At 44.1% G+C, this 13406-nt stretch overlaps 1 protein-coding gene across 1 annotated transcript in view; it reads left to right on the top strand.

Annotated features, from left to right (window-relative positions):
* The window catches only part of ARFGEF2 (ADP ribosylation factor guanine nucleotide exchange factor 2), a 2483667-nt gene that overhangs the window by 1580414 nt on the left and 889847 nt on the right, over positions 1–13406 (top strand). The window contains exon 21 of the mRNA XM_044089932.1: positions 10291–10449. Within this exon, the coding sequence (XP_043945867.1) occupies positions 10291–10449 (159 nt within the window). The remainder of the gene's footprint in view (positions 1–10290; positions 10450–13406) is intronic.

Genomic DNA, 13406 nt, shown 5'->3' with positions numbered 1-13406 from the left:
TGCTGGAGGGTAGAATAGTTAGAGGGTGGAAAATTGTTCCAAAGTTTAGATATGGTACATGAAAATATGGCTTCTCCTGCTGAGGTTTTGGATTTGATAACAGTGAGTTGATTTTTGTTGCTTGATCTTAGGGGCCTAGTGGGGTGATAGGGTTGGAGAAGGGATTGAAGGGAAGGGATGTTAAGGGGGTGGTTAATAAGTTTATGAGCGAGGGTGAGTTGATTAAAGTGAAGGAGTTGTGGGAGTTCTAGCCAGTTTAGTTCTTTAAGGGAGATACAGTGATGGCTGCGATAGGAGGTTCCAGTGGCAAATTTAGCAATTTTGTTGTAACAAACATCCAGCTTGTGTAGGTCTGTCTGTTTAAGGTTGGTAAGTATGGGGATGCATAGAGTTGGGTGGAGATTAGCTGGGAATTGGCTGTGGAGATTCTAGCCGCCTTGGTTAGGAATTGGCGGCTTCAGTATAATGCACCAAGTTTCCTGTTATCTTTTTTATTGCTAGAGATATGTGGGTGTCACATCTAAGTTTGTTGTCTATTTCCACACTGAGTAATTTTGTGTGTTCTGATGGAGAGATGATGGTATTGTCTTTGGCAAGAATGTTGAAGTGGGGGTGTGTGTTTTGGGTGGCTTTGGAAGGTTGGAACAGGAGAAGTTATGTCTTACTTGGGTTGAGTAGGAGCTGAGCATTGGATAGCTAGCTTTCTATAGAAGAGAATGATCCCTGTGTGATTTGTTGTAGTTCTGGTAGAGTGGGGGCAGAGCAGATGAGAATAGTCATCTGCGTACTGTATAAGAGGGTCTATATTAGAACACCGAATGTTTAAAATTCCGAGTGTTCTAATATCGACCCATTTTCAGCGAACGCTGAAAATATCTTAGAAACAGAAAACCAATTTTTTTCCTAGGGAAAGAATTTGGTTGTCCGTTTCTGTTGCTTTGGTATTTTCAGCACTGTGGTGGAAAGTTATGGGTCGGGTTCAAGTAAGTGTGTGATAGTGTGGATATGAGTGTTAGGGCGCAGGTCAGGTAAGTGTGCGATTGTGTGGACGTGAGTGTTAGGGCGGGGTAGGTGAGTTAGGGTTAGGGTGCGGGTGAAGTGACTGTGCGATAGTGACAGACCTTAGGGTTAGGGTTTGAGTTAAGGTAAGTGGATAGTTAGTGGTGTATGTATAGTTTAGTGTAGGGTTAGGTGTAAGAGTTTAGGTGTATGTGTGTGGATTGCTGTTTGTTTGGTGTGCTTGTGTTGTGTGTATGTGTTTTGGAACAGCAGTTTTTTTCCCTAAGAAAAAATATGCTGTTCTGTATGTTCGATGTTTTAAATTTTCGATTCATAGGGTTCGATATTAGAACACTCGAAATTTTGAACATTCGGTGTTCTAATATAGACCTGTATAAGAGATGCTTGTTGGGGTGACAGTATTTAGGTTGTTAGTGAAAAGTGAGAATAGCAGAGGGTCAAGGATGGACCCTTGGGGAACCCCAAGAATAACTGGGAGGTGAGGTGATATGTTATCATCCCAGATTACTGATTGCTGGTGTCTGTGTAGATAGCTGTGGAACCAGTTGCAGGCTGATTGTGAGAAGGAGAAGTTGGGGAGAGTAGAGAGTAGTAGATCATGAAATACCAAGTCAAAGGCCTTTGACAGATCTAGAAATATGGCAGTAGAGAAGAGGTCGTTGTTTTTGTGATGAAGTGTAGTGTTGGTGAAGGAGAGCAGAGTGGAGGTAGTGCTGTGATATGGCCTGAAACCATGTTTGGTTTTGGAGAGGAGATTATTAGCTAGAAGGTAGTTGGAGACCTGGGTGTTGATACATCTTTCAATTATCTTGGAGAGAGGGGAGAGGATAGCAATGGGTTGGAATAGGAGAGGTCCAATTTATTCCAGTAAATGGAAGAGAGTTGCGTATTTGACGCATCAAAACCATGTTGAACCTTTTTCAGTTCCGATTCATAACATTTGTGAATTTTTAACCCTACTTTTTAAAGAAAGAGATAGTTCCTCAACCATTTAATTTCAATTAGCAATGATATCAAACTTTCACATTGGGTTTGAGGGTTCCTCAGCAGCCTCTCATAAGTTGTGCAGAGCTTTCTTGTGAGTCAGTCTACTGGTACTGCAGGCATTTATACATTTCCTCTTTGAACCAGCAGGTGTGTGTGACCTTAAATATCTTCCTTGGAAAACGTTTTTTCTAGTAGTCATTACATGTGCTAGATGAATTTCAGAAATTCAAGCATTGTCTTCAAAACTTCCATACTTGATTTTTCACAAGGATAGCAGTGACATTACAAACCAATGCATTTTTTCCTCACAAGATGGTGTCAGAATCCAATATCAGGCAGTCCATTAAGTTGCCAGTTTTCTTCCCCAGATTTGCTAACAAAGGCAAATACTTGTTAAATTTACTGGATGTTCAGAGACAATTGCATTTTTACTTGCATAGAACAAAAGACTTAAGAAAAACAGACCAGTTGTTTGTTTCCTTTGCAGATTTGAAATTGGGAAAAACAGTTGCCAGAGTAACTTTAGCCAGATAACTAACTGATTGTATCTCATTAATTTATAAAGAAAATAGGTGTTACCTTACCACAACCAATATGGATTCGTTCAACTAGATCCATGGCAACCTTTTATCTATGCATAATAAATATTTCCTTTCAGGCAAAAATCAGCAAACAGGATCTAGGGTAACAGGGTTGGTAAGTTATGGGTAAGGGGGAAGCTCAAGAGTTTTTTGGTTGCCGCTAGCTTTAGCAACAGCCGAGTCAGATCCAAGGGATCGGATCCGAACCCATCAGTTGAGGAAGAATGAAAATGGACAACACAGATGGAACGTCATGGTAAATAAATAACTTCTTTTTACTGTTAATAAACGATGTTAAGTTGTCAATCTCGCCTTCATTCTTGCTGGATGGGTTCGGAGCTGATCCTCGGCTCCGACTCGGCCACTTCTTGAGAGCTAATTTTACTGGCTCGAGGCAACCCTATATCCCATGATGCTAGGCGATAACTACCCAGATCTCGTTTGCTGCTTTCGCTTGCGAGGTGCGTTTTTACCGGCTCTTGGTAAGTTTTCAAATTTCAGACTTTTAGTCACCCTTTTTTGTCTTAGTTCCACTCCTTTTATTGTTTTAACTTGTAACGGTTAATTTTAAACCCTATTCCCCATTAGTACCTTGTATTTCCCTTATCCCAGTTATATATCCCTTCCCCTAGGTTAGGCCTTAAGCCTGCCCCTTTCCTAATTCTTGTCAGGGATTCTGTGGAGTGTTTGGGTGTGTTAGTATCCCTGTTTTTTTATTATTTATATTTGGATTGGGTGTTTGTGTGTGTGTGTGTGTGTTTTTTACTGTGGTGCTCCCTCGACACTGTTATGTCGTAGGACACAAAGGTCTCAGGCTTCAAGAAGTGTGACTCGTGCTGTCAGAAAATGTCTCTGACAGACGGTCACACTTCTTGTGTTTACTGCCTGGGACCCCTGCACCTGCAGGACTCTTGTTCTGTGTGCCACGCATTCAGCCCAAGAGTCCTGCAGGAGCGCAGGAACAAATTAATATTGAGGGGCTTGTTAAAGCCCGAGAGCTCCCCGACTAAGTCTGCGCCGGGGAAGCCCTCGAAGCCAGCAAAGCCGTCGGCTCCGAGTCCCAAGCCGTCGGCTGCTGGCTCACTTTCTGTGACAAGATCGGCTCTGGCCGGAGCCAATCCTTCTGTGTTACAGCTTCCAGTATCGGCTCCACTCGGCGCCTATACTGCTGAATCTTTGCACTCAGTCGGCTCTGGCTGGAGCCGACGTATCCTCGGCTCCTTCTGCTCCATCCACCTCCAGAAAGAGGTCAAGATCCCCATCGTTGGAGTCTATCCATTCGGCTCCGAGATCACCCCTGCTCTCGGAGCGGAGCCATCCGAGCCAATCTTCTCGGTCGTCCAGGCTTTCTGACCATGATCTTGAGAGAGTGGTGAGTAGGCTATTAAAGTCTCAGGCATTGGCCCAAATGCTCCATAGCCCGTCTCATCAGACGGTAGCTATTACAAATCCACCTATTATTCCTCCTTCAACTCTCCCCCAGAGTTCAGAGCCGGAGCTCCTCGGAGCCGTGACTGTTTTGGCGTCGGAGCCGATACCTCCCCCTTCGGCTCCGTCGTCCTCTGCTCCGATCTCCTCCTTGATGCCTTCATTGGAGGGATCCAGGCATCTGGTCTCTCTCACCGGCTCTGAAGGGGCGAGTGGCATCGGACCCTTGTCCGACCCCGTTCTCCCTCTCGGAGCATCGGCACTGGTGAGCTCTGCCCCGACATCGGCCTCGGAGCCGTCCCTGTCGGTGCGGCCTGGGGTTCCTACCTCTTCAGAGCGGGAGCCCTCTGGCCTCTCTGATGGGGGAGCCTTCGAGGTGATGAGGAGTGTACTAGCCCCAGGGCATAGTCAACGGTCAGTTCCATCAGCTCCTCCCACTACAGTGCCTGCTGACGTCTCTTCCCACTCTCTCGCTCCCGGGCCCAGAGATCCAACGCCTCAGGTTTCCCCACTGGGAATATCTTCCTCTTCCGAGGCTTCTCCTGACCCGTCAGGTGAGCCTCCGCATAAGAAGACATGTAAGAGGACTACCCCGAGTCTATTACATCCGATACTGACTTGGATGAGTCAGAGGGATCCCCAAGGTCCCCCTCTGAGGATGTCTCTTTCTCAGACATCCTTGAAATCCTTAAGCAGAGGGGGAACTGGCCTTCCCTTAATCCTTCCGAGGACGAGTCGGTTTACCTGGAGGCGTTTGGTTCTCGACCCTCCACCTCCTGGGTGTCTCCTCCTTTCGACCCCCTTATGGATGTGGTGGCTCGGAAGGCATGGACAGCCCCGGATTCGGTGGAACCCACTCCTCGGAGGCCGTCTAAATTCATTACGGCCCCAGCTGATAGGCAATTTTTGACAAAAGGTGTCCTGGTTGATGCCATGGTGGTGGCTGCAGCCACCAAGAAGGAACTAGCCGATCCATCAGTACCTATCCATCCTCCTAACAAGGATTCTAGGACTATGGATAGGTACGGTAAGCGGATGTTTTCTTCAGCGACCTTTGCCATGCGGTCGCTGAATTACTTGTGTCACTTCACCCGCCTTCAGAGAGATGTTCTCAAAGAGTTGGGAGAAGTTTTACAGGATCCGTCAGCTGCTGGGTCCCAGGATAAAATTAACTCACATCTAGGAACCCTAAACTCTATTGTCAACTCCTCCATGCGGCTCATTTCATATGCAGCCGATGGAGCGAGTAGGGCCGCAGGCACAGGAGTGGCATTAAGGCGTCACGCCTGGATGCGGCTTTGTAATTTTGCAGACCCCTTCAAGGCGGCTTCACAAATTCCCCTTTTGATGGTTTGACCTTGTTCGGACCTCAAGTGAAAGACACCTTGACCAGATGCGAACAAGATGGCAAGACTCTTTCTGCCGTAGGAGTCAGTTTCTCCACCCCTTCAAGACCATACCCTAAGGGTCAGAAGGGTGGGAAAATGTGGTTCCGCAAATCTCAAGGAGTCACGCCTGATGCACGAGGTCAGTTTACCCCCAGAGGCAGAGGGGGTAAGAACAACAGATGCCACCCTAGGGGCAGAGGGGGTCCACAGAATCAGGGTAGCAGGGAGCCTCTCTCTGACAAACCCTTCCAGCATCCCTGAGATGTTGCCCGATTGTCCACCTTCGGAGGCAGTCGGGGGAAGATTGTCGCTGTACCCAAAAGCCTGGCTTTCCCTTACGCAAGACAAATGGGTACAGTCGATCATATCCGAGGGTTACAAAATTCCCTTTATCCAAACCCCAATTCACCCAGACATTCCACCCGGTCTAAGGGAACTAGCAGTACCAGAGATATCAAAACTGCTAGCAAAAAGAGCCATCCAGCCAGTCCCAGCAGACCAATTAGGATCCGGAATCTACTCAAGGTTCTTTTTGGTAGCGAAAAAGACAGGGGACTGGAGACCAGTATTAGATCTCAGCAAACTAAACAAGTTTGTAAAGAGAACAAGATTCCGGATAGTCATGCTACAGTCCATTCTACCCTTTCTGGGCAAGGACAATTGGATGTGCTCTGTGGACCTTCAGGATGCGTACTATCACATCAAAATTCACAGGCGCTCCAGAAGGTTTCTCTGCTTTCGGCTGGGGGCCAGTCACTACCAATTCAGAGCCCTGCCCTTTGGTCTCACTACAGCCCCCAGAGTGTTCACCAAATGTATGGCAGTGGTTACGGCTCACCTGAGACGTCAAGGATTCCAGGTGTTTCCATATCTAGACGACTGGCTCCTCACTGCCACCACCAGGCATCAATTTCTCCAAGCCATAGATTACACCATTCACATTTGCAGAGGGCTAGGAATCTCTATAAATTTCGAAAAATCTGCCTTGTCGCCTTGTCAGTCTATTACCTTTATAGGCGCCAATTTGGACACCGTACAACTTTCAGCAAAGTTAACAGATCAAAGGGTCTTAGATATTCAAAACCACATCCATGTTCTTCTTCAGAGCGACAAAATTCAGGCCAGGTATGTCCTGAAAGTATTGGGTCTTATGGCGGCCCGCTATAACACTTCTCCCCCTTGCCCGCTTTTACATGCATCTCCTACAGTGGATACTTTTCGCCCAATGGTCTTTTCAACGACTCCCTATGCATCACAAGATCATGATAACTCCAGCTTGCAAAAGGCATCTGTCCTGGTGGATATTGTCCCCTCAAGTCCATCAAGGCAGACCCTTTGTTCCTCCCTCCCCGGTCGCCAAGGTTACATCGGACGCCTCCCTGATCGGGTGGGGGGAGGGCATTTTCAGGGCAGGATGGTCCATGGCACTTGGCAGCCTTTCAAATGGCACCTGCATATAAATGTCCTGGAGATGAGAGCAGTGCTTTTAACATTGCAAGCCCTCCATGACTCTCTTCCCCTGGGGACTATTGCAATCCAAACGGACAATATGTCCATAGTGTGGTATATCAACAAGCAGGGCGGAACCAAGTCCTATCCCCTGTGTCGAGAGGCACTCAGACTTTGGCAGTGGGCAATCTCTTCTCAGCGGTTTCTGATAGCAACGCATGTCCCCGGGAAGTCCAACATCATAGCGGACAGGTTGAGCAGAGCTATTCTCATGCCTCACGAGTGGTCTCTCAAACAATCTGTGACGGAAGAGATTTTTCAGAAGTGGGGCCTTCCTTGCTGCGATCTTTTTGCTACGCCTCAAAACAGCAAATGCTCCGACTTCTTCACCCTCTTCCCCCTTCCAGGCCATCCCCCCAGAGACGCTGTAGTCCAAGATTGGCCCCGGGGACTTCTCTATGCTTTTCCACCTTTTCCTCTAATACCACAAGTAATTCAGAAAGCAACCACCTTGAGAGCCAAGATGATTCTCATTGCCCCTTATTGGCCTCAACAGATATGGTTTCCGTTCCTGCATCGTTATCTTTTGGTACAGTCTTGGCATCTGGACCCGGTTCCAGATCTTCTGACCCACCAGTCGGGGCAGCTGCACCAATCCATACCTTCTCTCAACCTCACTGCTTGGTTAATCCACTTCCGTCCCTAGCCAGGCTTCCTATGATTTCTAATCCCGTCCGGGATATCATAGTAGCTTCTCTTAAATCTTCCACCAGAAGGATTTACACTAGTAAATGGCAACGTTTCTCCTTCTGGGCAAAAGCTAGAAATATAGATCCCTTTACTGCTCCGATTCATTCGGTCTTGGACTTCCTAGCTGAAATTTTTCACTCAGGATCTTCTTCCTCCACAGTAAAAGTTCAGTTGGCAGCCATTTCAAATTTTCATATAGGCTTGTCGGACCGCAACATCATGTCCCATAAGCTTTGCAAGGCATTCCTTAGAGGTGTATTTTTACTTAAGCCTCCGATCAAAGACCCTCCACCACAGTGGGATCTAAATTTAGTCTTAACATCCTTGATTCTTCCCCCCTTTGAACCTCAAGGCTTCCTGTTCATTGAAATTTCTTTCCTGGAAGACACTCTTCCTAGTCGCCATTACTTCTGCTAGGAGAGTATCTGAGCTTCATGCCCTCTGCATTCGTCCTCCCTACTTAATCTTCCACAAAGACAGAGTTTCTCTAAGGACTAATCCGTCTTTCTTACCCAAGGTGGCGTCGCAGACAAACTTAAATCAATCTATTGATCTCCCAGTTTTTTTCCCAAATTATACTAATAGAGCGGAGCAAAAACTACATTATCTGGATGTTCATCACCAGCTCCGATATTATTTGGACAGAACCAAACAAATCAGGAAATCTGATCAACTGTTTTTATCGTATGCAGAGAACAGGAAAGGCCTTCCGGTATCTAAGATAACCCTATCTAGGTGGCTGTCTTCTGTGATTACATGTATTTATCAACTCAGAGGTAGAGTTGACTTCTAGGCCAAAAGCCCATTCAACTAGAGCACTAGCTACATCTACAGCTTTTCAAGCTAGACTACCAATAGACACTATTTGTGCAGCAGCCACATGGGCCTCTCCTCATACCTTTGTTTTGCATTACAAATTGGACTTGGCCTCCAGAAACAGGGCAAATTTTGGTTCCACCGTTCTCAAGAGTCTGTTCCATTGAGCCACCCAGGATGAAGGTGCTAGGGTCGCGGTCCCATCCAGCAAGAATGAAGGCGAAATTGACAACTTAACATTGAGAAGTTATGTACCTACCATAACGTCCCATGTTAGTTGTCTTCTCTCGCCTTCTTTCTTGCGTCCCGCCCACCATCCCCCTAGCCTGGACAGACCGAGAAGATTGTTCCTCTTCCTTGAAGAGTCCTGATCTAGCATTTCCAGCCAAATAGCTTGTCCTAGTGTCACTAGATTAGATTGGTTTCTTTGGCGGGATTATTCCCTTTTTCTTCCTCCTCTCCAGTTGGAGGACTATATTGCATGATTTTTCTTTAGCTACCAAATGAGATCTGGGTAGTTATCGCCTAGCATCATGGGATATAGGGTTGCTTCGAGCCGGTAAAATTAGCTCTCGAGCTTTAGTAAGTGGCCGAGTCGGAGCCGAGGATTGGCTCCGAACCCATCCAGCAAGAAAGAAGGCGAGAGAAGACAACTAACATGGAACGTTATGGTAGGTACATAACTTCTCATTTCTTCCTGCTGTAGTCAGGCTCTAATCCTTTCCTTCATCTTAATTTGTTTTGTTATTCTTGCATGCTGGGTTTCACAGTATGACTACACTGGTTGGTAGAAGTGACTTAATGTGACATAGCTGGTCATCATTTTAACAGTTTGTTAATGCAGAGACATGTATTTTAGGTTTACTATGAGAATATCGAAAAGAATAACAAAATGTGTTCAGATGCTTGATTCATATGTGCGACATTATGCATATTAATTAGGGCATAATGTCAAAGTGCATATAGTGAAATGCTCACATTTGCACTTTTGACATTATTTTTGCATTTCAATATTGCAAATTCACATAATGTAATGTTTTTGCCCCCCCCCCCACACACACACACACTCTGCAAATAATATATTCCAACTCTGAGATCGCACTACAGTGGGGAAAAGGGTAATTTCCCCATCCCCACTGTACCGCTATCTGTAATCATAAATCCAGTAACTTGTGCAAATGCACAGTGGCATTCGCTAAACTGCACACTTTCAGTATTTTAGGTCGGCTATACGGGAATCAACCACATGACAGTTAACATTCTCGTTTTCACCTAACATGCACTCGTCATTGTCATAATAAACCATATTTTTATATATTACCCGTACTTTAAATGTTGCATATCGTATGATTTTGTGCTTCAGAGCACAGCAAAGTTGCCTGATTTGTTTACTTGTACATTTTCTTCTTTGTATGTGTGAAACAGTGGTGCATTTCAACTGTGGGAAGAAAGGGCCATGGTAATATTTTCATACAAGCTGCCAAAGAGTGCAATGCCAGCTTCATTCATAGACTGACATGTTTATATTATTAAATTTGCTAACCAGGAACATCCAGCTTGGGTGACTAATTATTCGATGAAGGGGAGCTCCAGTACAGGACAAAGACATAGATTCTTCTACATTAGCCATGTACTTGCCTACCCAGTTGTCTTCATTTCTGAATTAAACTTATTGATACTTTAAAGTCCTGATCATCTGCAGGCTACATAGACTTGATAGCTCATTTGAAAGTTTTTTTTTTGTTGCAGTTTTAGCATGAACTAATTCAGTTTGTTTGCTTATCGTGCTTGGTATGGTTTTATTTAAATAGGTGTGTGTTTGCCACTGTCACTTGTCCTAAGAGTAATGCATCTTTTTTTGTTCTTCAAAGCTTGAACGGGATGCCTATGTGCAAGCACTGGCTCGTTTCACACTCCTTACTGCCAGTTCAAGCATTACAGAGATGAAACAGAAGAACATTGACACCATCAAAACCCTTATTACAGTGGCCCACACTGATGGAAACTACCTTGGAAATGCCTGGCATGAGGTAAATAAGAAACATACAATTATCAAAGTTCGTATTCAGCTGCTAAAATGTAAACTTGCAGATTAGTTAGTAATATAGTAGGGTAGTACCCTCTGGTTACACCTACAAAAGGGGTGAAGGAATTATCTTGCTTGCTTGCTTTACAACTTTTGAGCCACTGTGCAACTGTTGGCTTAGCAGGCTGGGACTGTATGCAGTATATAACTGTTGAAAACTGTAGAAGCTGGTGTATATTTGATAAATGTTGCAATGCTCATATAAGGACTGCAGTATGTACTGATGCTCCACTGTTTTTTTATTTTCTATATTTTCTTTCAACATACATAAAAAGTGGTGTAAAATCTGTCCATTTGCATTTCTTGTGTCTACTTGTCCTTATGGTCTTGTCTGCTAATGAGAATATTTTCTGAATTGTCCAGAGTTTCACTCTGTTTCATTTACTGAACCTAGTAGGTGTTGGCTGAACAGTCCTCCCCCCAAATTTTAGCTGGAGTACACGGGTTTTCATCAGTGTTTTAGGCACAAAGTAGCTTTAGAGGTGAGCTTGCCATTGTTAAAACCAAAACCATCTCACCATTTCTGTAATTTTTGGAAGTGTTAATCATTTGCACTGGAGCCAAACAGAAACATGATGACTTGAATTATTCTCAAAAGTGATTACTTGCATCACTTCTATTATCAGACCTCCAGCTAATTGAGTTCACCTTTCTAGGAGATAAGGTACTTTTCAAACCATGATAGAGCTTTGTTCTCAAAATCAAAGAACTGAAATTGTTTAAAAGGACAGGAATGAATAACTAGGACAGATGTGCATGTGTGCAAACACAGATATACACACACACACACACACACACACACACACACACACACACACACACACACACACACACACACACACACATATTTAAGCTCTATAGGGAGTACTTTGGTTGACATTTAATATGTTGTTCATTTATTTAATTAGTTAATCTGTACCTGTCTGTCTCAGCCAGTTAAAAAAAAAAAATCAGGGTACATATAATCAAATCTTTGTAATAAACATTGAGTGAATCAGAGTTACAGAAAACATGCTTTAAGAGTACGGATAGCACCTGAGGCAGATTACAGTTTTCTTTTTCTTCTTATTCCCTTTTTTTTTTTTTTTGTCTTTGCCGCCAGCTGACAATTGAACCCTCTCTTAGTCTTTCAGCCCATTCATTTTCTATTGAGTGAGAGATGACCAAGTGAAGTCATCATCAGGGGCGATTTAGTTTCTCATGTTTTCTCCATGGCCCTAATTATGACTACCCAGCGACTACAGAGAACATCCCCTCACTTTTGCAAAGGAGATTATCTCCAAGCAGCCCTTGGTCCTCCCCTTTCAGCAGGAACAGTGGTTACTCTAGTCTTCACCATCTGAAATCAGATTGCCCTTTGTGCAACCTTCCCCTCCAAGTGCATAGTGCATGCAAACCCCATCTCTTCTCCCACTTCCTTTCTGGCTCTTCCATTGATGGCAGTTCGATTACTGTAATCGTAGTGAAAATTGTGTATTGCTTCATATATTCAGTAATCTGAGGAGTAATTCTAATTTTTTATTTTTTTTTGGAAAAGTAGTTGAGCAGAGCATGCCAGAAGGTAGGGGACCATCAACTTTTTAATGTAGAAGGGACCATTGGAATTTTGGGCCAGCTGTTTCTGAAAAAGAAGTATTTGTAATGCAGTATAGAATATGTAGCCAGTATAGGTTCTGAAGGGCCAGCCTAATGAAGGCCCTGTAACATTTGCCAAATGTATGTTATTTCTAGGAGAACTTGCATGAAGGAGAGACCTGAATTGTCATTGCTATGGTTCTGATGTACAGCTTCAGGTCTTGATGCATTTGTCAGTCATGCATTTCCTGACCTGCCCTTTGAAATAAGATATCCGGAATAGTTGCCATGGCTATCTGTACCACATTCAGGGACTCCAATTTTCTGTTCCCAAATCCCTACATTATTTACAGGAATGACAACTTACAGTATGTCTAAAAGACATGTGACCTCAGTGTCAACTTTGATGGCACACACACACTTAATGAGTGAGTGAGTGTGTGCTGTTAAGTCTTTGTGTTGTGTTATGTAAAGAATAAAACACAGATAGCAATGATCCTCTGATAATCTGTGTTAAATGCTGCCAAAAGATCAAGGAGTGCCAGAACTATTTCTTTTTTTTTATCCCTTTTCATTAAGAGATATTTAGAGGTAGTAAAGGTAGTCTCCCTACTGTGTTGAATCTGGACTGAAATTAATTGCATTATTAACATTCCTTAACTTCACAGCAAGAGGTTCTCCTGTTCGATTCTCGGCTGGAGTGCATTCTGTGTGGAGTCTGCATGTCCTCCCCGTGGTTGAGTGGCCTCCGAAAGACATGCGTGAATGGGCTTGCCTTCGCTGAAGGTTGGGCATCGGGCTGGCAACTTGGCACCATAAAAATCGACTTTCAATCATTAGCAGACTGGAGTTCCGCTGTGGTGACCCCTAACCGGGAAAAGCCGAAAAGACAAACATTAACATTCCTTAACCTTCCGCTATGGATGGTTCATGTCACGTGACAGATATTCAAGCAGATTAGAGTCAGAAACATTAATGTGAATTATTGTTAGCACTTCTTGCATTATTTTTTCTACCTGTTTTTGGTACATTTGTGGCTAGTCTGTTATGGCTGTTTGCATGTATATTTCATTGTATAATGTCTGTTATTGCCATTAGGCCCAGGACATGCCTGGAAAAGGGTCTTCAGACCTGAGCACTTACCTAGTTAACAAATATAAATAAATATGTGTGGAATCTGGACTGAAATCAATTTTATGTATTTGTATCCCTTAAGGTGTGAATAATTCTGAACTTTTATGTCCTTTAAAAGAACCTTACTGACAATTGGAATGTTTGAAATTCTCTGTTGACTGTTGAAATGTCATGATCCAAGGTGAACTTCTT

The sequence above is a fragment of the Protopterus annectens genome, chromosome 12.part0 (assembly GCF_019279795.1).
Source record: "Protopterus annectens isolate FY-2018-M chromosome 12.part0, PAN1.0, whole genome shotgun sequence".
Taxonomy (NCBI): domain Eukaryota; kingdom Metazoa; phylum Chordata; order Ceratodontiformes; family Protopteridae; genus Protopterus; species Protopterus annectens.
The sequence above is the reverse complement of the archived record's forward strand: the minus strand, read 5'-3'. Positions and strand labels throughout refer to the sequence as shown.